The sequence below is a fragment of the Mastigoproctus giganteus genome, chromosome 14, assembly GCF_048544385.1.
Source record: "Mastigoproctus giganteus isolate SK-2022 chromosome 14, ASM4854438v1, whole genome shotgun sequence".
Taxonomy (NCBI): domain Eukaryota; kingdom Metazoa; phylum Arthropoda; class Arachnida; order Uropygi; family Thelyphonidae; genus Mastigoproctus; species Mastigoproctus giganteus.
In genome coordinates this window covers 72,017,835-72,041,814 of record NC_143588.1, presented here as the reverse complement: position 1 = coordinate 72,041,814, position 23,980 = coordinate 72,017,835, and the positions used below count along the sequence as shown (strand labels likewise).

General features: G+C 38.0%; 1 protein-coding gene across 1 annotated transcript in view; it reads left to right on the top strand.

Moving 5' to 3' along the window:
- LOC150075234 (myosin-2 essential light chain-like) overlaps window positions 1-23,249 on the top strand; it is a 78,919-nt gene extending 55,670 nt beyond the window's left edge. Inside the window, exons 4-6 of the mRNA XM_090388305.1 lie at window positions 4,314-4,478; window positions 16,540-16,617; window positions 23,102-23,249. Coding sequence (XP_090244431.1) covers window positions 4,314-4,478; window positions 16,540-16,617; window positions 23,102-23,130 — 272 coding nt within the window. The 3' untranslated portion in view covers window positions 23,131-23,249. The remainder of the gene's footprint in view (window positions 1-4,313; window positions 4,479-16,539; window positions 16,618-23,101) is intronic.
- The last annotated feature ends 731 nt before the right edge of the window (window positions 23,250-23,980 follow it).

Below are 23,980 nucleotides of genomic sequence, written 5' to 3'. Positions count from 1 at the left end.
GGGTGACATAAGAAGCCTATGATAGATATAAGTTGGTCTGTAACCAAGTCACAAAGGAGATTAGGCAGGCAAAGGCAGATTATGAGAAATCTTTGGCAAAGGATGCAAAGAAAAACAGAAAAGAGTTCTTTACCTATTTAAACTCAAGAAGGAAAGGGATGAATCAGATTGGTCCACTGGATGTTGATGGTTCAACAGTTGAGGATCCTGCTCAGATGGCTAACAATCTAAACGAGTATTTTGCATCTACATTCACACATGAGGATTTATTCAGCAAGGGGAATGTCGTAGGTGAAGTAAACATCGGCAGTGAGCTAGATGATTTTCTAATAACTGAGAGGAAAGTGGAGGAGAAATTGCTGATGATAAACATAAAAAAGGCACCCAGGGTGGATGGGATCTATCCAGTTATACAAATTTGTATTAAAGGAGGCAGCAAAGGAAGTAAGCAAACCTCTGGCCATAATTATGAGAGCTTCTTGACTCAGGGGAGGTACCCATAGACTGGAAATGTGCAAATGTAACCCCAATTCACAAAGGAGGATCAAAGGCTGACACAAGTAATTATAGACCTGTTAGTTTAACTTCGTTTCCAGGAAAATTAATGGAGGCATTGGTTAAAGAAGCACTGCAGGATCATCTGGACAAGAATTCAGTTATAGCTCAGACACAGCATGGTTTTGTTAAGGGCAGGTCTTGTCTGACCAATTTGATTGGATTCTATGATGTAGTCACAAAAGAACTGGATGCAGGGAATAACTTTGATATTATATACTTGGATCTTAGAAAGGCTTTTGATACTGTTGCACATGGAAGACTGCTGCACAAATTGGAGCAGTGTGACATTGGAAGCAAATTGGTGCTGTGGATAAAGGGGTGGCTGAGGGGGAGCAGACCGTGAGTGGTAATCAGTGGACACTGCTTGTCGTGGACTAATGTTATTAGTGGAGTCCCTCAGGGCTCAGTGTTGGGTCCATTATTGTTTTCTGTATTTATTTACAAATGATATAGATGATGGTATATCAAGCTTAATGTCCAAGTTTGCAGACGATACAAAGGTTGGCAGGGTTGTTAAGGACAATACTGATGCTATGCTGCTACAACAGGATCTGGTAAGGTTGAGCAGATGGGCTGAGAGGTGGCAAATGAAGTTTAACATTGACAAATGTAAAGTACTACATATGGGAAACAGTAACCCCAGATCAGCATATCAACTCTGTGGTACTACGTTGACAGTGGTAGAGAATGAAAAGGACCTGGGGGTAATTGTGCAAGCAGATATGAAGTTCTCTGAGCAGTGCAGATGAGCTGCAAGAGTAGCTCATGGTGTCTTGTCAATGATATACAGGAATTTTTCTAGCAGGGATAGGGATGTGATTATTCCCTTGTATAAGGCATTGGTCAGGCCACGCCTTGAGTACTGTATACAGGTCTGGAAGCCTCATTTCAAGAAGGATGTAGAGCTGCTGGAACGAGTACAGAGAAGGGCAACAAGATTAGTGAATGGAACAAAGGGTTGCTCTTACGAAGAAAGGCTTAAGTTTTGCAAATTACAGAGTCTGGAGACTAGGCATCGGCGAGGTGATCTGATAGAGGTGTACAAGGCTTTGAATGGCTTGAGCATGCTCAATGCCGATGGGATTCTTCCTCTTGCTCAGAATAATCACCTGAGAGGGCATAAATTCAAATTGAGGAAGGACGGATGTCAGATAAATGTGCGGAAATTTGCCTTTAGCCAGCAGCCAGTTGGTTTGTGGAATAGACTTCCATCACTTGTTGTTGAAGTTGATAGCCTAAACAAATTTAAGGCTCAGCTGGACGGGTATTTCGAACGAACGGAGGGGTGAAATGGGAGTAGTGGTTGTGCTTTTTTTTTTTTGGCTGATGCTGAATAAGCTTGCTTTCTTGCATCATATGCCTCTACTAATACTAATACTAATCTGTGCAAGGTCATTAGTAATTGCAAAAGCCTCGGCATCTCGACCAGCTGGGTTGGTGTGACTAGAAAACAGAAGCCAGCTGGAGTTGTGAACATTAAAATCACCAAGGAAAATTATCTCACTGTTAGGAAAGTTGGATTGGAGAAAGTCAAGTTGCAAAGAGAGGAAGTCAAAGAGCTCCAAGTGATTAGTGGAGTTGGGAGAATGGTAGAGACAACAGATGAATTTGACACAATGTGAGGTAGAGAGATTTTAAGCCAGAGAACATCGAAGAGAGGAGATTCCAGATTACCAAGTCTCTGACAGGGAATATCAGAATAGACATAACCACAAGTACCACCTTTGAGGCGAAAGGAATCGTACAGTGAATAATTTGGGCATCTGAGGTGAGCAGTAGTTGAATCAACTGATATTCTGTCAGAAAAAGTACATGGGGTTTGGCAGACTGCAAGTGGAAATGGACATCGTTGAGATTAGAATTGAGACCACGTATATTTGTAAAATGAATTAGGGAGTGTTTGGGAGGTTTAAATCTTTTCGCAGATAAGCTTGCTCTATTAGTTTGACAATTCGTGGTGTATTCAAAGTGGGTGGGACATGGTGTATAAAGTAGCAAAATTTTTGGATATGGCGTACACATGGTAAGAATATACCCAGATCCTTGACATAACGTGGCCTCGACAGTGCCCTCCGCATACACTTTACTCGGACTCCCTCCAGTCACTATTTGGCAGAGTTGAGGTATCAAGATTATACACTAGATGATCTGGAAGTGCCCTAGAGAGTTACCGGCGCCTCCGTAGCCAGGTGGGCAGGAGCAGCAGTGCATGGCACATGCTTCTTGATTAGACCGGGTTTGAGCCCGTGACCACCAAATACGGAGGATGCAGAAAGGTCAGGGAATGACCACCGCATATCCCCCCGGAGCAATATGGTCTTCGTTGCTAATGCTCCTAAAAACCAAACAAACAAACCAGAGAGTTACCAATAGGTTCGGTCTGGTGTACTAACTAGCGGCCGGCCTGCGAACACCGTTTTAGAGCTGTACCCTCGAAATGTAAGGAATAATGGATCTCGCCACGATGTTCATCATAACCTCAAGTCATCAATCATACTGCGTGATGGAAGAGATGGGGAAGATTTTCTGGTATGATTGTATTTTTTTGTAATAAGAAACCAATGCAGAATTGAAGTATATTCAAATAACATGCCAATTAGGGAGTCCTGACCACAAATCAGTACAGTGGACTCCACTTTATGATGGACTCTCCATAATAAAATACTTTTTACTATATGATATGTGGTAAGCACTGGTCATTGTGATCACGTTTGTAAATTGAATTTAAATTATATTAAATGGCTATTCTAATAAGTGAAAATAGGAGCAATGTTATCCACAGGCTATAAAAGCAAAGATTGTGAATTTACATTTTATTACATTGCCAATTAACAAAATTAAAATTAGAAGAATATTTTCCACAGGTTGGCAAAATAAAAATAAATTTATGTTTACGTGCATAGCTTAATTAATACTGTAATATGTAAATACTAATTGATATTTCTGTTCACTGCCATTTTTGGAAGGGAGTTATAAAATTTTAAATGGTAAAGAGATAAGCAATCAATAACAGAGAACATGGCATGCACAAATTGCAACTAACACTATGTGCAAATGAGATGTGGAGTAACAAGTTTATGAAGCTTAAAAAATAGGAATGAAGAGATTCTGAAAATTGTTTTTTATGTGATTGAAGACTTCAGTGAAAGGGGAAACATTTTGCCATAACGTAGATTAGACGTTATGGCAAAATGAATTTCACAGAATTTCAGTTATTGGTATTATCGCAAATGCAATAAGATAGTTTACTACCCATTTATAGTAAATTGCACTAACAGAAAATCCCATGAATTCTATCCTTTTGGTGTATATTAGTTTTAATCAATATTTTAAATCATTATGTACAATTTCATTATAAAAATCATGTTTTAGAGAGATAAATAGCTTAGTTATATATCAAATTTTTTAACTTCCTGAGGTCTTGGAACGAATTACCAAAAAACAATGTGTTATTGGGTTCATATTATGATATTTTTGTGATACAATGGTGTTTCTGGAATGGATTAATATCCTAAAGCAGAGATCCATTGTATTTGTAAAGAATTCCATCTTATCAATGTACATAAAGGAATGTGCCATTGTGAATGGTACATACCCCACGATATACAACTAAAGTTCATTGTATAGATGTATTGTTGGAGTTAAACTTAGCGAATTCCTTACATTTGTGAGCTAAAATAAATTTGGTTTTTGGAAACAGATCTTTGCTTGAAGCTTTCTTTTCTAAAATTAACAAGCTTTAAATTTCTTTGCAGATGATCGCATCAGTTTTGAAGTATTCTTGCCTATTCTTCAGACTATTAGTAAAAATCGAAGCACTGATACTGCTGAGGACTTCATAGAGGGCTTGCGACATTTTGATAAGGATGGTAATGGCTATATCAGCTCAGCTGAATTGCGTCACTTACTTACAACTCTAGGTAAGAAATTTTTTATATCTCCTCACTTGCTCCTACTCAATGTATTTTTAATGATTCCTCACTTCAGTTACAAATAAGGGTGTAGTGTGGCTATATAACACTGCCAGTGGGACTTTTTTTTTTTTTTTTTTGTAATGGCTTAGAATACAAATATCTTAGGGTCAGTCTGTTTAATTATTTAATATATCATACAGTACTTAAGCCATTTTTTATCTACACTGAGTAACTAGTTTATAAGTCCTCGAGTAGTTGGAGCATGGGGCAAAAAGTGATTGCTCTGAGTCTGTCTATGGATGCTGGCCATGCAGACTCAATTACATCCAGTGGTGGGAATCAAAAATTTTAAAAACCAGTTCTCTGTCACCTTACTTTCCCATTTTCGAGGTAAAAAATAAAGACCAAATATAGACCAAAAGTAGCGTAGCTCACATGGCATTTGGTGTGAAACAGCCTTTAGGGACCAGTTTGGTGAACTTGGGAAATTCTAGGAACAGGTTCGCAAGAACCAGTGCAAATTGGCTGAATCCCTACAGTGAGCAGCTCATTCCACCTCATCTCACAGATTCTCACTCAAGTTAAGACCCAGTGATTGACCTGACTAATGAAGTATAGTGACATCACTAATTGCTTCTGGACCCGTACCCAAATAATCCACACCTAGTGATATGGTCAACATTATCCTACTAAAAATGACTGCTACCAGATGGAAATACTGAGTATATTTGTATGGAAATAATGAAAATATATATACTGTGCATAATTAAGGACCTTCATTCACCTCCTGGTAGTAATGTCATCTTCTGGACTCCATTGGTCAGCAAAAATGTAATTAGGCTGTGGCATTCAGACATTGATCTATTGGTATTAGAGGACCTAATGTGCACCATAAAAGCACTCCTCACACTTTCTTTACCTGTAGTGTTCACAGCTGGTACAATTGGTCCACTTATTTATGCTGCTGTCAGCTTGGAACAATCTTTTCTTCATCTCAGATATCCAGCATTGGTATTCCTGTGCACACAGTTAGTTACTTATTTTTAGCTGACGATTGGAATATGGTAAGGTTCCCTAGTGTTATGACATCTGTCATAGAGTACCATTGTGCATTCTGAGATACCTCTTTGCACATCACTGTTGTACTGTACTTTTATTTGACCAGTTGTGATCCATCTGTTAGAGTGCAAAAAAAAATTTTTTTTTTTTTTTTTTTTTTTTGTTTACTGTGTCAGCTGGGTGTTAGCATTAGTAGAGGCATATGATGCAAGAAAGCAAGCTTATTCAGCATCAGCCAATAAAAAAAAAAACAACCACTACTCCCATTTCACCCCTCAATTCGTTCGAAATACCTGTCCAGCTGAGCCTTAAATTTGTTTAGGCTATCAACTTCAACAACAAGCGATGGAAGTCTATTCCACAAACCAACTGCCCGCTGGCTAAAGGCGAATTTCCACATCTATCCGACATCCGTCCTTCCTCAATTTGAATTTATGCCCTCTCAGGTGATTATTCTGAGCAAGAGGAAGAATCCCATCGGCATTGAGCATGCTCAAGCCATTCAAAGCCTTGTACACCTCTATCAGATCACCTCGGCGATGCCTAGTCTCCAGGCTCTGTAATTTGCAAAACTTAAGCCTTTCTTCGTAAGAGCAACCCTTTGTTCCATTCACTAATCTTGTTGCCCTTCTCTGTACTCGTTCCAGCAGCTCTACATGTGTTTTCTGGTTGCTGGACCATTCTTTGTACACTCTAGATACTGTGGCACTAAATGAGCACACCAGTAGGATGACAAGTTATATAATACTTTAACTGGCACCTACATCTCATTCTCACTGTTATGCTGCACTTGGTATCACTTAGATCAGTGTATTTTCTTATAGTGTGTGTGTGCATGCTCACATGCACAGAGTTCCTCGGTATGTGAACCTTGCTTTATATAGCCTGGTATACATGACTGCTTTGAAGTAGTCGTCATTTCCTTTTATGGTATGGGAGAGTGGGAAATGTACTGGCTGTATAAAATGCAAAGCATTTTATCCATTAAACAAAATAGAATTTAGACCAAAACATTAGGTATCTACTGTATATACAGTGGTTACAAACTATAGTTAGAACTGCTATAGTACTTTTATTGTATCATTATCAATAGATTTGTATGGAAATAATGAAAATATATATACTGTGCATAATTAAGGACCTTCATTCACCTCCTGGTAGTAATGTCATCTTCTGGACTCCATGAGATTGACAGTAATGTTTCTTTAGTACAGAGATGGCAAATTGGTAGCATATGACATTGGTTTATAAATCTATCAACTGTGTCTAGCTACACAAACTAAGTGTAATGTGTGCAAAATTATAAAGCTACAAGAGTTCTCATGAGAAACTTTCAAGTATTGTAATCACTTATAATATCAAACTATTTACTAATTTTAATCTCTTTCTCTCTCCCCCCCTCCATTTTTCCTCCATTGTACACAAATGAGAAATAAATTATTCTAGAGAGCTATACACACATGGAGAACATGTAGTAAAGGAAATTGATAGCTTTGTGTATTTAGGCAGTATTATACATAAAGTAGGAATAATAGATACAGAATAAATAGAAGAAAGGGGATAACCTCCAGAATTTTTATTAGATTAAATAAAATATAGAAAACAAAGTAAACGCATCTTAAAACAAAAATAAAAGTGTTTAATATTTAAAACAATACCTATCTATGCAGGAGAAACATGGCTGATGAGAAAAGAAGAGAGGACAGATTAGACCAGTAGGAGAATAGAAATTTAAGAAAAATAACACTAGCCAACACTAATTTTACCTCCAAGAATTTAAATGCTGTTTTTGATGCATAGATTTCAAAAATCACTATGATAGTTTCACATCACAGTTATTAAATATAGAAGGAGTTATGTTTTACCAAAATATGCCAATTTTGCATAATCTAGCCAGTAATATATGACATTCTGATTTATTTTAACAGATATAAGCTAATTCTCTTAACTTTAGCAATCAATTCTGGCCTTGGTTTTCTTGGAATAAACATAATCGGACTTCTACCTATGGTTCTTAGGTTCAAATTCGGATGCAACAATTTACAATTTGAAGATAGCACACTTAGCATTTTTGGTAAGAATTTTTGTAGGCTGTGCCAAGGTTTTCCAAGTATTAACTGATTGTGACATGTTCTCAGGGTTTTAAATCTAAAGTTAAATGAGTTATAGAGAATATATTATATTTTTTTAAACTTGTATTACAAACTTGAATTATATTTATTTATTTTAACATTAAACGTTGGTACATCTTTTAATGTAGATGTGATAGACTTTTTATGGTGGTTTTCGGAATCGGCTCGTTTATTTCCTCCAGAATCGCATATCTTCATTGTGGAAGTGTGACAAAAAATATTTTTTGTTGGTTAATTTAATGGGAGTACAGCAAACAGAAAAAATAAAAATAAGACAGATAACAGGCTAAGTCTTACACTTTATAAAACAGAAAAGATCAATGTTTAGGACACATTAAGAAGATATAAGGTCAGTATGTAAGAATAACACAGAGCTGGAGAAAAATAGGTAGATTTAAGACCACATTGCAGAAATGATTAAAAAGGAGTGCAGACCTGGGAGGATATAAGATCTGGCAGTGGACAAACAGGTATGGCAGCAGCAGCATGTTGAGGCCCTAGGTGAAAGTTGGCACAACAGGTGGATAAGTACAACATATTGTAATATTTTTGTTTCAGTTTACATATGTCATGCTGGTCAGAAAAGTCATTGCTGCTCTAATGTATTTGGCCATGTAGACTTAGTGGGTCTGTGCTGACTAGAAAAGTAGGAAGTGGTTACTGACATGTTTCTGGAATCACTTTTGCATTGATGGTGTAAACCAACACAACACATGTCATTAGTAGCTCTCATCAGGAGGGTAGAGTCATGGTGGTCTGGTTTGCAATTGTGCTTAAGTAGTATCTACTGTTCAAGCATTGGTCTATAAGTATCTGTAGTGACTCTGGGTATTATGGGATTGATTTCATTTCAGTACATCCTCTTATTACCTGCTTGATGTCTGAAACAAATTTGTAAGACCAGACAGCATGCTTTCAGCCATCCAGTACAGTCTGTTGCAAACACTTCATTCCAAATGATAGTGATACTGTGTGCACAGTTGAGATTTCTGTCTCTGTATCTTGGCTGGATGGTGCATCATTGCATTCTGGTTAACTATTTCCTGAGGTATTATATTGGGCCAATGTGATATATTCGAGATTCAGAGATGATTTGCTCAGTTTTTACGAATGCTTTCTGCAGGACGAATATCGAAATCTACATTTTGTATGAGTTTATTCGAAGTTGCAATTTAATCTTATTTTACGATCGTTATTAAAGAAGTTCAAGTGCTTGTTTCATTTAATGAATTATGCTCATGTCAATTTTGGGGTTGTATGCTTCAAGTTATAACAGATTTAACAAATTTTACCCTTGGGCATTGTTTCTATACAGGTTGTTTGGCAGAATTACTACCAATAAAACGTATATACCATTCATAAATTAATAATGATAGCGTAATAGGTTTTTTTTTTTTTGCAGGTGCAGAAACCTGCTAAATTTGTGTAACCAGAAGAACAATTGATCATGCCCACTGTGTTGCGCATATGAGCACTTAGCATCAAAATGGTGCCATTTACTTTGTAACAGAAAGTTCACTGTTGCTTTTGGTTTTAACTGGAATTAAAGTGTCCAGTTACTGTGCAAAGGAAATTCAGGCAGGAATATGGACAGAATCCACTTGAACATTATAGCATAGTAAAATGGCATAAACAGTTGTTGGAAACAGGTTCTTTGCTGTGAAGCAAAATGGAAATGGCAACCAGGCAGTGGACACGGATGAAATTGAAGTGGTCCAGGAAGCTTTTCAGCATAGCCCTGTAAATCCATTCAATGGGTAGTTGCAAAATGCATACTCCACAATCTACTGTATACAATATTGTGCACAAAAGACTGCTGCTTAGAGCTTACAAGATCCAGTTGGTACAGAAGATACAAGCAGATGACATACCTAAATGGAGCACATTTGCTCATGAAATATTATCATGGATAGATGATGACAGTGCAGTTCTCCATTGCATTGCCTTCTCTGATGTAGCCACCTTTCACATCTCTGGTCGGGTAAACCAACACAACTGTTGAAGCTGGGGAAGTGAAAACCCACATATGGTAATGTAACATGAGTGCAATAGCCCAAAAGTAAATGTGCAGTGTGCCATGAATTTGGATTCTGTGATTGGGCCATACTTTGCAGAAACCACAGTAACAGGGGCAACATTAGCATTAGCAAAGGCACATGATGCAAGAAAGCAAGCTTATATAGCATCAGCCAAAAAAAAAAAAAAAAAACTCCCTTATTTCACCCATCCACTCGCTCCAAATGTTTGTCAAGTTCTGCCTTGAATAAACCTTGAACATACCTCAACATGCTTTGAAATTATACAATTCCTCTGATACCACAAGGATACCCTTTTAAACAAGATGGATCCCCCTCTACTTTATGCCAATCCAGTGAAAGCCTACTTGAACAAACAGTTTCCAGAGAGTTGGATTGGAAGAGTAAGTCCCATCACATGACATCTTAGGTCACCAGATTTGACCCCTTTAGATTTCTGTTTATGGGGGTATGTAAAAGGCCATGTGTACCAAACACCAGTGCAGGGTGTAGCTGAGCTGTGTTAGTGAATAATTGTTTGTGAATCTGTCATGTCACAGATGCTGCAAAGCATCTGGCAAGAGGTAGAATACTGGCTTGGTATCTGTTGGGCTACCAAAGGTGCATATGTGGATATCTACTGACATGTGCATATTTTGGAAGTTTGTGCATCTGTGAGTTAAAAATAAATAATTGTGATTCTATCACGATTGGTTTATGGAATATATACATATTTTTTTATTGGTAGTAATTCTGCTGGACGTGTTGTATGTAACAATCATATAGAGTAGAACAAATTTTACATAAAATGACTTCCTTACAGTGCATCTCATCATCAAATCCTTCACAAGTCACCTACTATTGCACCTTGAATAAGCAACACTTCCAAAGTAGAGAAAATATACTGTCTCTTCTTTGGTCAGTGGACAGGTATCCAGAGTGTGAAAACGGACAGCTCAGTTGTGAATTCTTTTCCACAACATGAGAGATGTCAGGTAAGATTTCGGTCATGTAAATTTAGAGCTGTAAACCTCAAGCAATAAAATATTTAACATAATTTTTATAGGTAGCTAAATATAAAGCAAAACAAAGTTTGTATAAAAAGGAATCTCTTACACTTTGGGTACCTATTCACCAACTGATGAGAAGACATCTCCAAAACAGTGCTGTCTAGGTAGTGGTACTCAACTTAGAATAAGTAACAGTATACTTCTCCACCTGGGAGGTATTAGTATTAGTGATACAATGAAAGGAAGCCCTATGCTTTTGCTGCGCCAGGAAAAAAATAATAATAGTAATTCAAAATAATAAACTACCTATTTGATTCCTCCTCGCATAGGAGCCTGTCTGTCCAGCTGACCTTTAAATTTCCTCAAGCCATCAGCCTCACCCACCCATGGGGGTAACTTATACCAGTAATTAATAACCCATTGGCTAAAGAAAGCTTCCTACAATCCAGTTTAAACCTCTTCCCTTGTAATATGAATTTATGGCTTCTGGCTCTAGAATCATGTATAAAAGTGAAAATGTCATTGCCATTCATTTTACTTTCTCCTCTAAGGTGCCTAGATCTGTAGCTCACATATTCAGTCTTTCCTCTTATGAGTGCCTTTCTTGCTGATTTCACCAGGCAAATTGCCCCATCATCTTGGGACAATCTCAAGAAGTTTTCTTTTTTAAGGTGCAGTCTCCATACTTGAACAGAGTATTCCAAGTTTGGTCTTACCATTGCTTTATACAGTGAGATTATGACCTCCCTATCTCAAAAAGCAAATGTTTGATAAATCATCAATAGAACACTATGGACCTAAGGAAGTACAGCTCAAAACAAAGTATAATACAGTTATATCATAATATACGAGGAAGATCTAGATGGAAACAAATAATTTTATATACATAATGAGGTAGTAAGTTCATCATTGGTCACTGTAATGTTGATAAGTTAGTAAGCCATCTTCAAATCAGATGGTGTCGTTGGCTTGCATCATTCAGATAAGCTTCGAGGACCTAACAATCAGGAACAGGAAAGTACAATTCAAGGATGCGGCGTCTGTATTCCCCACAAGCAAACTTATTAGGGTCAGCATCCAATGACTGGACACATGAAAGTAGCTGAAAAGGTAAAAACCTATCAGATAGATGGAGACTGCTGAGATGTGGGCACAGAGTTGGAGTCGCTCTGAGGGAAGGCTCAGGGACTCTCCAAGAGCATGTTCCAGAATGACGGTGCTGAAATCTTACCAATGATCATTTTAATAGTCATGGTAAGGCATTTCATCCTGTGAATTTGTATCAGGCTTGCCATTTCAGTTACCCTTGCCAAAACTCATCAAAAAGAAGTGGCCTAATTGTGTTAGGGGCTGCAGATGCATATACTTCTGCAACATATAAAAGCAGAGGGTATACCTTGGTTTTTATATATTTTCTGCTTTGTCACTATTGATGAAAATAATCACCCACTAAGAGCGTCTCGAAGAATCCTGGCAGATTTCCCTCACACCAGCACCCCCCAGCCCTTATAGAAATCAGAACAAACATCCCATTAGTAACTTCTTTTCCCCCCTAAATGGAACTTCAGTAAGGCAAACTGGGGTGCTTTCTCAGGAGACCTTGATAGGTGTTTGGGATGGATTCACCCCTCTCCTGAAAACTACAAGAGATTTGTGGGTGCAGTGATAAGCATGGCTAAAGAGCACATTACCAGAGGGTACTGAAAGGAATACATTCCAGTATAGAATGAGACTAGTGAGAATCTGTATAGGGACTTTCTTGAAAGTGATGATCAAGAGATAGCAGATGAGCTGCTACACAGCCTTGATGCCACCTGCCGAGAAAAATGGATACAGATCATTGAAACCATTTGATTTTAAGAAGTCCAGCAGGAAAGCATGGTCTCTCCTACGGAAGCTGGGAAACAGCAACCCTATGGCTCGTGATAATATTCCAGTTACATCAAATGCCATTGCAACACTTATTGTATCCACCTCTAGAGCTCCAAACAACCGAGAATGCACAATCCAAGTGAAACAGGAACTCAAGACCCTTAAACATGTAAGTGCTCCAGAAACAGAATACTCCAGACCGTTTTCTGATGATGAGATCACAGCTGCACTTAAGGATATGAGAGCGGGCAAAGCCCCAGGTTTTGATGGCATCCATCCAGAATTTCTAATTCACTTTGGAAAATACGCAAGATTATGGTTAGCACACTTCCTCTCTAGCATACTACAAACAGGTGATATTCCAAAACATCTCAAACATGCGAAAATTATTGCCACCCCGAAGCCAGGAAAACCAGCACACCTCCCTCAGTTACTGTCCTGTTGCTTTACTTATAAACATGACTGAGCATGACTTAAAAACTACTTGAAAGGCTACTCTACAACAAGATCAGCTCCAAAATACTTGAAAAAATTCCCATTGAGCAAGCAGGATTCCGCCCAAACCAAAGCTGTGTAGATAAAGTCCTCACCTTAACAACACCCATCAAGGCAGTTGCAAAAACAACTGAAAACCTCTGTGGTCTTCATTGATCTAACTGCAGCTTATGACACTGTTTGGAGACAGCTTAATATATAAAATACTACAAAACAACTGCCTGACTTATTGATAACATGCTCACAAATAGAAATTTCCAGGTGATAATGGGACACACAATGAGCAATAAAAAGAAACTCAGCACTGGCCTACCCCAAGACTGCGGCATCTTGCTTCCATCTCAATAATAAGATGGCAACTAGAGAGCTGAATATACTATTCGAGAACGCCCGTCTTAACCACAACAAATATCTGAAATACTTGGGTGTCACACTAGACAGAACATTATCTGGCAAGGGCTGCGGTAAAACTGAAAACAAGGAATAACATTCTGCAAAAGCTATGTGGTACCACATGGGGCTCCTCTGCCTCAACCTTATGTTTGTCAGCTCTCGGTCTTGTCTATGCAGCTTCAGAGTACTGTGCTCCAGTTTGGCTTAACAGTAACTACATAAAAAAGCGAATGTACAGCTAAATAACACCATGTGCATCATAACCAGAACAGTCAGGCCCACCCCTGCCTTTTGGCTACCCGTCTTGAGCCACATCCTGCCAATAGACCTCCGAAGAAAATGTGCACTTATCAGAGAATACAGAAAAATAGACAATTTTGAACTACCACCAAACTCGGACATTCGAGACCCCATGCTTCTTGATTAGACCGGGGTTCGAGCCCGTGACCATTAAATACGGAGGATGTGGAAAGGTCAGGGAATGACCACCGCATATCCCCGGAGCAATATGGCCTTAGTTGCTAATGTTCCAAATAACAACAACAACATTCGAGACCTAGGAATAAATGGGCTCCGTTCCAGACATCCACCAATCCTGATGGCTAAAACATTGCAGCAAGCCAATTTCAACCTTCTGGACACCTGGATGCAAGAGTGGCTACAAAACTCCCCTCCTCGATGTTGTACCATGCCTTGTATCTCTGAAACACCACCTGGTTTTGACCAGCCTCGTAGGATATGGCTAGCATTAAACAGGGCATGAACGTGCCACGGTAGATGTGTAGACCTTCTCTATAAGTGGGGCAAAATTCCTTCCCTAACGTGTGACTGCAGAGCCAATAGACAGACCATCCAACACATAATAGAGGACGGTGCCTTGTGAGCCTGCAAAGGAAACCCTGAAGACTTTCTGTTGGTGGCCGATGCAGAAATTGACTATTTAAATAAGTTAAATGTTCATCTGTGATTCTTGTGATATTTAATTTTATACCTAATTTTTTATCTATCTTTCTTGAGTCATGTAATTTGATTCCATGTGTACTGTACAAGCCATACGATAAATAAATAAATATATATTTTCTGGTAGTTGTGATTTCATTAATGTAATGTAAGTGCTGTTTGGCAATCCATTGGAGTCAAGTTGCCAGGGTGAGCAGCTTGTCCAAGTGGTTCCTGAAGCAGAGCTTAGAATCAAAAACCCAAGATCAGTGTGCTTATTGATGATGGGGTTAGGAGAATTACAAGTGTTGGCAGAATGTAAGAAGGTGTTTTCTTTAAGAATATCATAAATTCAGACTTTGCTGGGTTTATTTTTAATCCAAACTGGTTGAGGCAGTTTGCAAATTCCAGGAGTGTATTATTGATTGATGCTGTTATCATAAGACGATCATTGTGTGGAGAAATCAGTGTGAGGAGTTGCATATCATCTGCATAGCATAAAGTGTCATGTCTGAATGCAACTAGTGGGGAGATAAGTGCTGTAAACAAGAGCCCAGATATGACACGACCTTGTGGCATGCCTGAAGAGATAGTGTCATATATTTTCCCATGGACAGTAAGCCAGATTATTCTATTTTGAAGAAGTGACAGTCAGGAACTGTAGAGTTCTCCCTTGATTTGATAATGGTCTGAACGCGGCTTCTAGGTCTACATAGGCTACTGCAAACTCTGCTTGAGATTCAAACACAGAGGATGGAGCTGGTGGTGGCTGAGATTAGTCACAGTGGATCTATTACTCTTCTGATCTTTGCATCAGCTGCAAATTTTAACATAACACCTTCATCCCTTTGTCAATATTATTTAAGAAAATTTTGGGTGTGGTTGTCCCAGTACTGATCCATGGAGGAACCCCATTTCTTAGATTAATCACAATCCTCTGCCTCTTGTCCTATAGTCATCTTACAATCCATCTGAGGATTTTTTTCCTGTGATTCCAATATAATACAGCTTATATACATGACTGAAACTAGATTTTCCCTTTACAAAACCATCCTGTTTCCTTCAGAATTTCATTTTTATCTGAATGATCCTGTATTGCCTCCATAATTTTCCCCTACTGCCGAAGTCAGACTAACTGGTTGGTAGTTGTCCACTTCATTCTTAGAATTACCTTTATTTATTGTGATGCATTTGCACTTCTCCAATCCATGGAAATAACTCCGGGCGCCTCCGTAGCCAGGTGGGAAGGAGCAGCAGTGCGTAGCACATGCTTCTTGATTAGACCGGGGTTCGAGCCCGTCACCACCAAATACGGAGTATGCGGAAAGGTCAAGGAATGACCACCGCATATCCCGGAGCAATATGGCCTTAGTTGCTAATGCTCCTAAAAACCAAATAACGAACGGAAATAACTCCTAAGTCTAGTGACAATCTCATGATTGAGTTTAATGATTCACTGACTCTTGCTGCCTCCCTCAAAATTACAGGGTATATGCCATCAACTCTCTGGAGCCTTACTCACCTCTCCGTAGCCAGGTGGGTAGGAGCAGCAGTGCGTAGCACACGCTTCTTGATTAGACCGGGGTTTGAGCCCGTGACCACCAAATACGGAGGATGCGGAAAGGTCAGGGAATGACCACCGCATAACCCCGGAGTAATGTGGCCTTAGTTGCTAATGCTCCTAAAAACCAAATAGCAACGACCTTACTCACCTTTAGGCTCAACTTTTTCTAATCAGCTAATTTTTCATGTTTTCTAGCTTCACTTGCACAGCTTCTCCTCACCATTAAAGGTCTTCTGTAAATATTGATGAAAGTACCTAGTCAATTCATTTGCAACGTGAGCTGAAAGTGTTCTTATTAGGCATGCAAGAATAGGCAACTTGTTTTGAGGATTTTCACAATGAGATGTATTGTAAAAATGCTTATTTTATGAAAATTTTGTTTTTGCTTTATATAATTTAGAAATGATACTTAAACACTAACTTAACTTATGTATTAAGCACTAACTTAAACTTATATTAGTTTCTTGCACAAGAAAATATTATTTTACAGATAAAAATTCTATTATATGCGAGAACTTTGTCAAGTTAAAAGTTCATTTCATATTAAACGTTTCTTGAAACAATGAAACTTAGTTTTTTTTTTTTAAGGGGAAAAGTTAACAGATGATGAAGTAGAACAGTTGTTGACTGGTCAGGAGGATTCTCAAGGCAATGTGCATTATGAAGGTATGATGAAATATTTTTTTTTAGAAATTTTTGGTAGTTTTAAGATGTGTTTAATTTAAATAAATTTGAAATTCATATACTGTTGGATCTCAAATTGTGCGAACACATAGTATGTAACCCCATTCGTACATGACTGACCCATGATCGATACTTGTGTTTGTCACTCATAGCTTGTCGATTTTATGATGGAAATTGGCAATGCAAGAGAGAAGGGGGAAGGTTTATGGCGTGGTATATGAGCAGTAGTAGTGGCTTCTTGTTCAGATTAGTTAAATTCCATACTTGAATCAAGTGACACCTTATGGATTGATAAGGACAATGTGTCTTTAGCCTAAATGTGATGTTCCCCAAAGGGACTTTGTCTAGGCTATTTTATTTAAGATTTATGTACTTTCAATCTATACAAATAAAGCATATATTCATGCATATAGGTTTATAGGAGAATCCTAACTTACATGAATAAAAATGTATGCATTGATACTAAGAACCTATCCCTTGCATATGCTTGGAAACCATAGTGTACTTGGGGGTGATGCATAGTGATATTGATATTTGTCTTAATATCAGTAATGCAGCCTTTACCTGAATACATTTGCATAGGCTGCTTCTTTGGATAAATGAACATGGGATAGTTGCATTTTATTGATTTTATTCATATATTGATTTGTAAAGTATCTCAAAAAATAAAGCTAAATATTATGTAGTAAGTCATTGCAGAGAGTGAGAGAGTGCACAAGCTGCATGTAGGTGATCATTGGGTAATGGGTTGTGCCTAAAAGTTACCAATACTTGAATTTTTTATTGAAAACTTTCATTATTTTTTCTTAATACATTAAATTGTAATTTTTTTTATATATAAAACTGCTTTATTGATTTCTACAAAGATAAGTAAACAGAATGGAAATGATTTGAAATTAAAGCAGCAATATGGTTTGCAACTTCCACATTTATAAAAAAAGTTTTTTGTGAAATAAGTTCTTGAAAGGATCTTAGTTCAAAATTTTGGTTATGCACACTACCTTCTGAAGAAGTATCCCAGCACAACTATTTTCCTGATCCTGGATAAACATGTCTCTTCCTCCAGTATATAAAGAAGGCATGTGATGCAAGAAAGCAAGCATATGAGCTTATGTAGCATCAGCCAAAAAAAAAAAAAATTCACACCACCATTCCCTCTAAATGTTTGTCCAGTTCCTCCTTAAATTTATTTAACCTATCAATTTCCACAACAGATGGAAGTTTGTTCCAGCAATTAACCACCTGCTGGCTAAAGGCAAATTTCTGCACATCTATTCTACAGCTGTCTTTCCTCAGTTTGAATTTATGCCCCCTTAGGTTTGTAATCTGAACAATTCGAAGAATCCCATCAGAATTCAGCGTGCTCAACACATACAAGGCCTTATATATCTCAATCAGATCACCTCGCTGGTGCCTAGTCTCTAGCCACTGCAATTTGCAGAACTTAAGCCTCTTTTGGTAAGAGGATCCCTTCATTCCCCTCACCAATCGTGTTGCCCTTCTCTGTAGATGCTCAAGCAAATCTACATCCTTCCTAAAATGAGGCCTCCAGACCTGTACGCAGTACTGAAGGCATGGCCTGACCATTGCCTTATACAGAGGGACAATCACCTCCTTTTCCCTGCCAGCACAATTCCTATATATCATTGACAAAACCCAATGACCTGCCCTGGCAGCCTGTCTGCATTGCTCAGAAAACTTGATATCTGACTGCACAATTAATCCCAGGTCTTTTTCATTTTCTACCACCCTAAGTGTAGTACCACACAGTTGGTACGTTCCTCTGGGGGTTACTTCTACCTATATGCAGTACTTTGCATTTGTCGATGTTAAACTTCAGTTGCCACTTCCCAGCCCATCTTCCCAAATTTTCTAGATCCTGTTGCAGTAGCACACTGCCATTACTGTCATTAAAAACCCTGCCAACCTTTGTATCATCTGCAAACTTTGACACTAAGCCTGATATACCTTCATCAATATCATTGATAAATACACAAAACAACAGTGGACCCAACACCGAACCCTATGGGACTCCACTAATAACATTAGTCCACGAAGAGCAGTGCCCATTAATTACCACCCTCTGTCTTCTCCCACTCAGCCACCCTTTAATCCATTGTAGCAACTTACCCTTAATACCATTCTGCTCCATTTTGTACAATAGTCTTTCATGCGCAACAGTGTCAAAAGCTTTCCTGAAATCCAAATAGATGATATCAAAATTATTTTTTGCATCTAGTTCCTTTGTAACCACATCATAATATCCTATAAGATTTGTCAGACAAGACTTTCCCTTAACAAACCCATGCTGTGTCTGAATTATTGCTGCAGTCTTGTCTAGATGATCCTGCAATTTCATCTTTAACCAGTGACTCCATTATTTTCCCTGGAACTGAAGTTAAATTAACTGGTCTGTAATTACTCGTGTCACACTTTGATTCCCCTTTGTGAATTGGGGACACATTTGCACATCTTCAGTGCGTGGGACCTCCCTTGAGTCAAAAGATGCTCTCATAATTATGGCTAAGGGTTTGCTTAGTTCTTTTTTTTTTTTTTTTTCCTCTTTTCTTTTGTTAGTTGTTGGCACATCAGCTTCTATGGCCATATTGTACCTCCCAAAGTTTTTGCATTTTACTCTGATCCAAGCCCTAGGTAGGATTCGAACTCACGACCTTTGGGTTGCCAGTTAGTTCCTTTGCTGCCTCCTTTAATTAACTGGATAGATCCCATCCACCACAGGTGCCTTTCTTATGTTTAACTCTTACATTAATTATTACAAAATCATTAAGCACCATGCTACAATTTTATAACCTTCTGGCATTTTCAATCCTTAATAACTCCTCATACGTGAATGTAGATGCAAAATACTCATTCAGTTTGTTTGCTATATGAGCAGGATCATCAACAGGAACTATCGATATCAAGTGAATCAATCTGAGTCACCCCCTTCCTTTCACAGTTTATATAAGTAAAGAAATCCTTGCTGTTTTTCCTAGCATCCTTTGTCAAAGATTTCTCGTAATCTGCCTTCGTCTGCCTGATCTCCTTTGTGACTTGGTTGCAGACTAGCTTATACCTGCCGTAGGCTTCTGTGTCACCTGATAATTTATATGCATCCATGCGTTTTTCTTCTCTGCCACGAGTCTCATTAGTTCATTTGACAACCATTTAGAATTTGATGTTGGTAACATCATCAGTTGGTCCCACTGTACAGAATTTAAAAACTATCTGAGACCACTGTACTCACCTTTATGGAAGCAAGAACCCTTTCCTTTACCCCTGATGGTAATTATATCTTTAAGTCAATCTCGCATCAGTACACTGTAATCGCCATTTGCAGATAGCGGTTCCGTTATCTGCAAATTCTTAATACACAAATGATCACTGCTGATAACCAGATCAAGAGCATTATCCTCTCTGGTTGCCTCTCGAATATGTTGATGCAGAAAACAGTCATCCAATAAATCCATAAGAGTCTTACTAGTGTGCGAGTGACCAACCACAAGTTCCAGTCAATATCTGGGAAATTAAAATCCCCCATTATAAGACATTCTGATGTACTAGCCCACTCTATTTCTCTGTACAATTGTTTGTTGTACTCATTCAAGTCATTAGGCCTATAACACACTCCTACTCTTATTTTTGCTTTCGCAGTGCTTTAGTCTCACCAAGCTGACTCAGCAGTGCACTGTCCATCTATATCAACTAGATGCACTTCTTTTAATTTTGTTTTTCTTAATTAACAGCATAACCCCTCCTCCCTTCCTATCCTGTCTATCCTTTCTGTACACATTGTACTCCCCAAATTCCAATTCTGCATTCATAATATCTGTGTGACACCACGTCACTGATATTTTTTTTTTTTTTTTTTTTTTTTTTTTTATTATTAGCCATATGGTACAAGGAAGCCTGGGGCTTATGCTGCACCAGCCAAAAAAAAATTTCTGAATTACCCTGAGAGAGAGAAGTAGAAGGGAATCACCAAGAAAGAGAATGATGATGATATCCAGCTCAGGACCCTGGGTGTGCCAAGCCCATACTCACCAGATGTGAGCCCCTGGGGAAATAATATGCCTTTGATGTCTTGACCAACACTTCAAATTCATCAAATGTATTTACTATACTTCTAGCAATGGTATACATGCAAGTATACGTGCACCTATTCTTATTCTTAGTTATCCGAACACATCCCATATACCCACCTGTTTCACGATGACTGCCATCACTCCTTGAAACCCCCAGCACCCCTTGCTCCAGGCTGCTGCTTATCCTAATAAAGTCATGCAAGAATCACCTTCATCTCTGCCTGCGGCTTCTTTTAGTCTGGAAATCCCCCCCAAGCTAGCAGTTTTCCGACCCACCTAACACTGCTGCAATGGCATTAGCGAATATTCTTGCACCCTTTCTATTTAAGTGTATCCCATCCCTATAGAAGCAGTCTCTCCTGTTAACAAGCACAGACCACGCTGAAAAGAATTCTACCCCATGAGCCTTGCACATTTCCTCCAGGGCCGAATTGATTGACAAGGCTCTCATCATGTACTCCCTCCTATCGTATCTGGGCAGAATTGCAGACGTTTTCAAAGTTAACCCTAACTCACGACTTTTTTGCAACATTGACCTGTACTTGTTAAGTAAATCTGCAGATCTCCTACTCTTAATGTCATTGGTGCTAACGTGTACAACAATATCACCCTTTGTGCCCTTAAAAGATATGTGCTTCACAACAACTTTTTCCCCTGGCAGATGTACCCAGGTCCTATTCCATCTATCCTTCTTACGCAATATATTACCCGTCTCTCTGACAATAGTTGCCAACAATAACTAGTTCCTTTGGGACCAGCGCATTCTGCCTTGAAGATTGCCGCTGTGTTGCCTGATGCCCAATAGTGAGCTCTGGCATTGAGTTGGGCAGATTAATTTATTCTTCATATTAATTTCTTTGAGGGCATCCACCCTACACCTCAAGCTCTTATAGACGCCCATTAGAAAACTAAGTTTGCGCCTAATTTCTAGACACACTCTCTGCATCTGGCACACACAAAGACATCCTCCTTGGCTAGATCATGTTCTGTTCCAGAGAGTTCGGCAAACATTTCACAAGTTGCACATTTTTTTTTTAGGCTGTGATGCATTGAAGAATCAGTTTAAATAATTGTCAATACTACACTATCTAATAGAATCCTAAATGCAGTGATGCATATTATGCTATATAATTTTATGTTAGAGCTACGTAGTTACCACAATTAAAAATTTGAATTCTCTACCACTCTATACAAAAACAATGGCTGCAAGATTCGAACGAAACAATGGTTTTATGTATATTAAGTAGAATCTACAAAAACTCTTATCTAAAATAAAAATAACCAGCGTAACTAGAACTAAATGCTACTTATAAAGTACAATATAAAATAACAGTTAGGTAACTAAAACAGCAAACACTTATCACTTTTTCAGAGCCTGTAATTCACAGCTGTAATTTTTAAAGAGAGTCAGCACCCTCTGAGTGTGTTGTGGCAAGAACAGCTTGGAATCATTCAGCTCATAGAGCTGGGCTGAATGATTCCAAGGGGAATGCTGTTGTCAGTTTTCTTTTTAATCTTGCTATTCATGTATCCCATGTTATTGAAGGTGGAAATTGAACATGGCCTATTAGTTCCAAAAGATTGCCATCCCCAAGCTATTCTTGGTTCCATTCTCCCTTGCTATTAGCATAGTTACGTTTTTCAATTTAATGATTATTTCTGGATTCAAATTTCTTAGTTCTGTTAGTACAATGTAATAGATTAGTCCTTTTCTACTGATTTATTTTTTAATGGTCTGAGCATTTCTGCATTTTACCAGAATTTACTTTTCTTACAAGTTTTGATAAGGTTTGTTTTTTTTGTCTTTCAAATGCCAACCTATTGAATTTATAGATAGGAACTTCAAAGTCATTAGCTAACTCTTCTCATCTTTATCAACAGACAAGCATGTGATTACTGTGGTTTTGTTTCAGTACTGTATAATAGAAACATTCTGTATTTACTTTGATTTCTACCCTTGTACTCTGTCTAGTTTTTAAAAAATGTTTCAGATTAATTCTTAAGTTTGTTTTTAAGTTGATTTTGTATACCACTACACAAAGTCTCATTCTGCACCTCGAGGACCATTACGGTATATTATTTACATTTCTACTGATTATAGTTGTACCCTTCTGGAAGTATCCTGTTTACTGTTAAACATATCATTCTTGATAATCTCATTAGCATAAAACTTAACACTTAAAAGCATTTAGATATTCATGTTTAATTCAAATTTCATAATGCATTTCTGACTGTTGGACCTACAATGATTATGTTGTGTGGATACTTAGTAAAACCTTAAATCTATTTTTTAGATTTAAGGTTTTACTAAATTTTTTTTTAATGTTCGGTTGGATATTTTTACTATATAAATAAAAATAAATATATATTCTGTCTTACAGATTTTGTAAGAATGGTAATGAATGGATGAAGGTCTGCTACCATGATCACTGCTGCATTTAAAGCAGAGGAATCTAAGAAAGGCATTAATTTTTTTGTACTCAAGAACTGTTAAGATTTTGTAATTATTTTATCTTGATTTTGATGTATAGCAGCATTTGAACAAGAAATTTTATGCTTGTTTCCTGTTGTACTTTATTAAAAAAAAAAAAAATTATTGATAAGAGCTTCAGTGAATAATAAAAAATAATTATACATCATTCACTTGCTTCTTCACATAAACCTTTTTTGGGATCTAATCAATAAAAAAAAATGCATTGTTTCTATATTTGGGCCAGTAATGAAGTAGAAATAACCATAAAAGATCTGTTCAAACACCATCCAGATTATGCTCATTGTTCAAGGTTGAGACAACAGAATGCACTGCAACAAAGCCATTATATTTAAACATGTAGTAGTGGCATGTGATGCAAGAAAGCAAGTGTATGAGCTTATGCAGCATCAGCCAAAAAAAAAAAAAAAAAAATCACACCATTCCCTCCAAATGCCTGTCCAGTTCCTCCTTAAATTTATTTAACCTGTCACTTCCACAATGACAGATGGAAGTTTGTTCCAGCAATTAATCACCCGCTGGCTAAAGGCAAATTTCCGCACATCTATTCTACCTCTGTCTTTTCTTAATTTGAATTTATGCCCCCTTAGGTTCATAATCTAAACAAGTGGAATGATCCCATCAGAATTCAGCGTGCTCAACCCATTCAAGGCCTTATATACCTCAATCAGATGACTGTGCAGGTGCCTAGTCTCCAGCCACTGCAATTTGCAGAACTTAAGCCTCTCTTGGTAAGAGGAACCCTTCATTCCCCTCACCAATCGTGTTG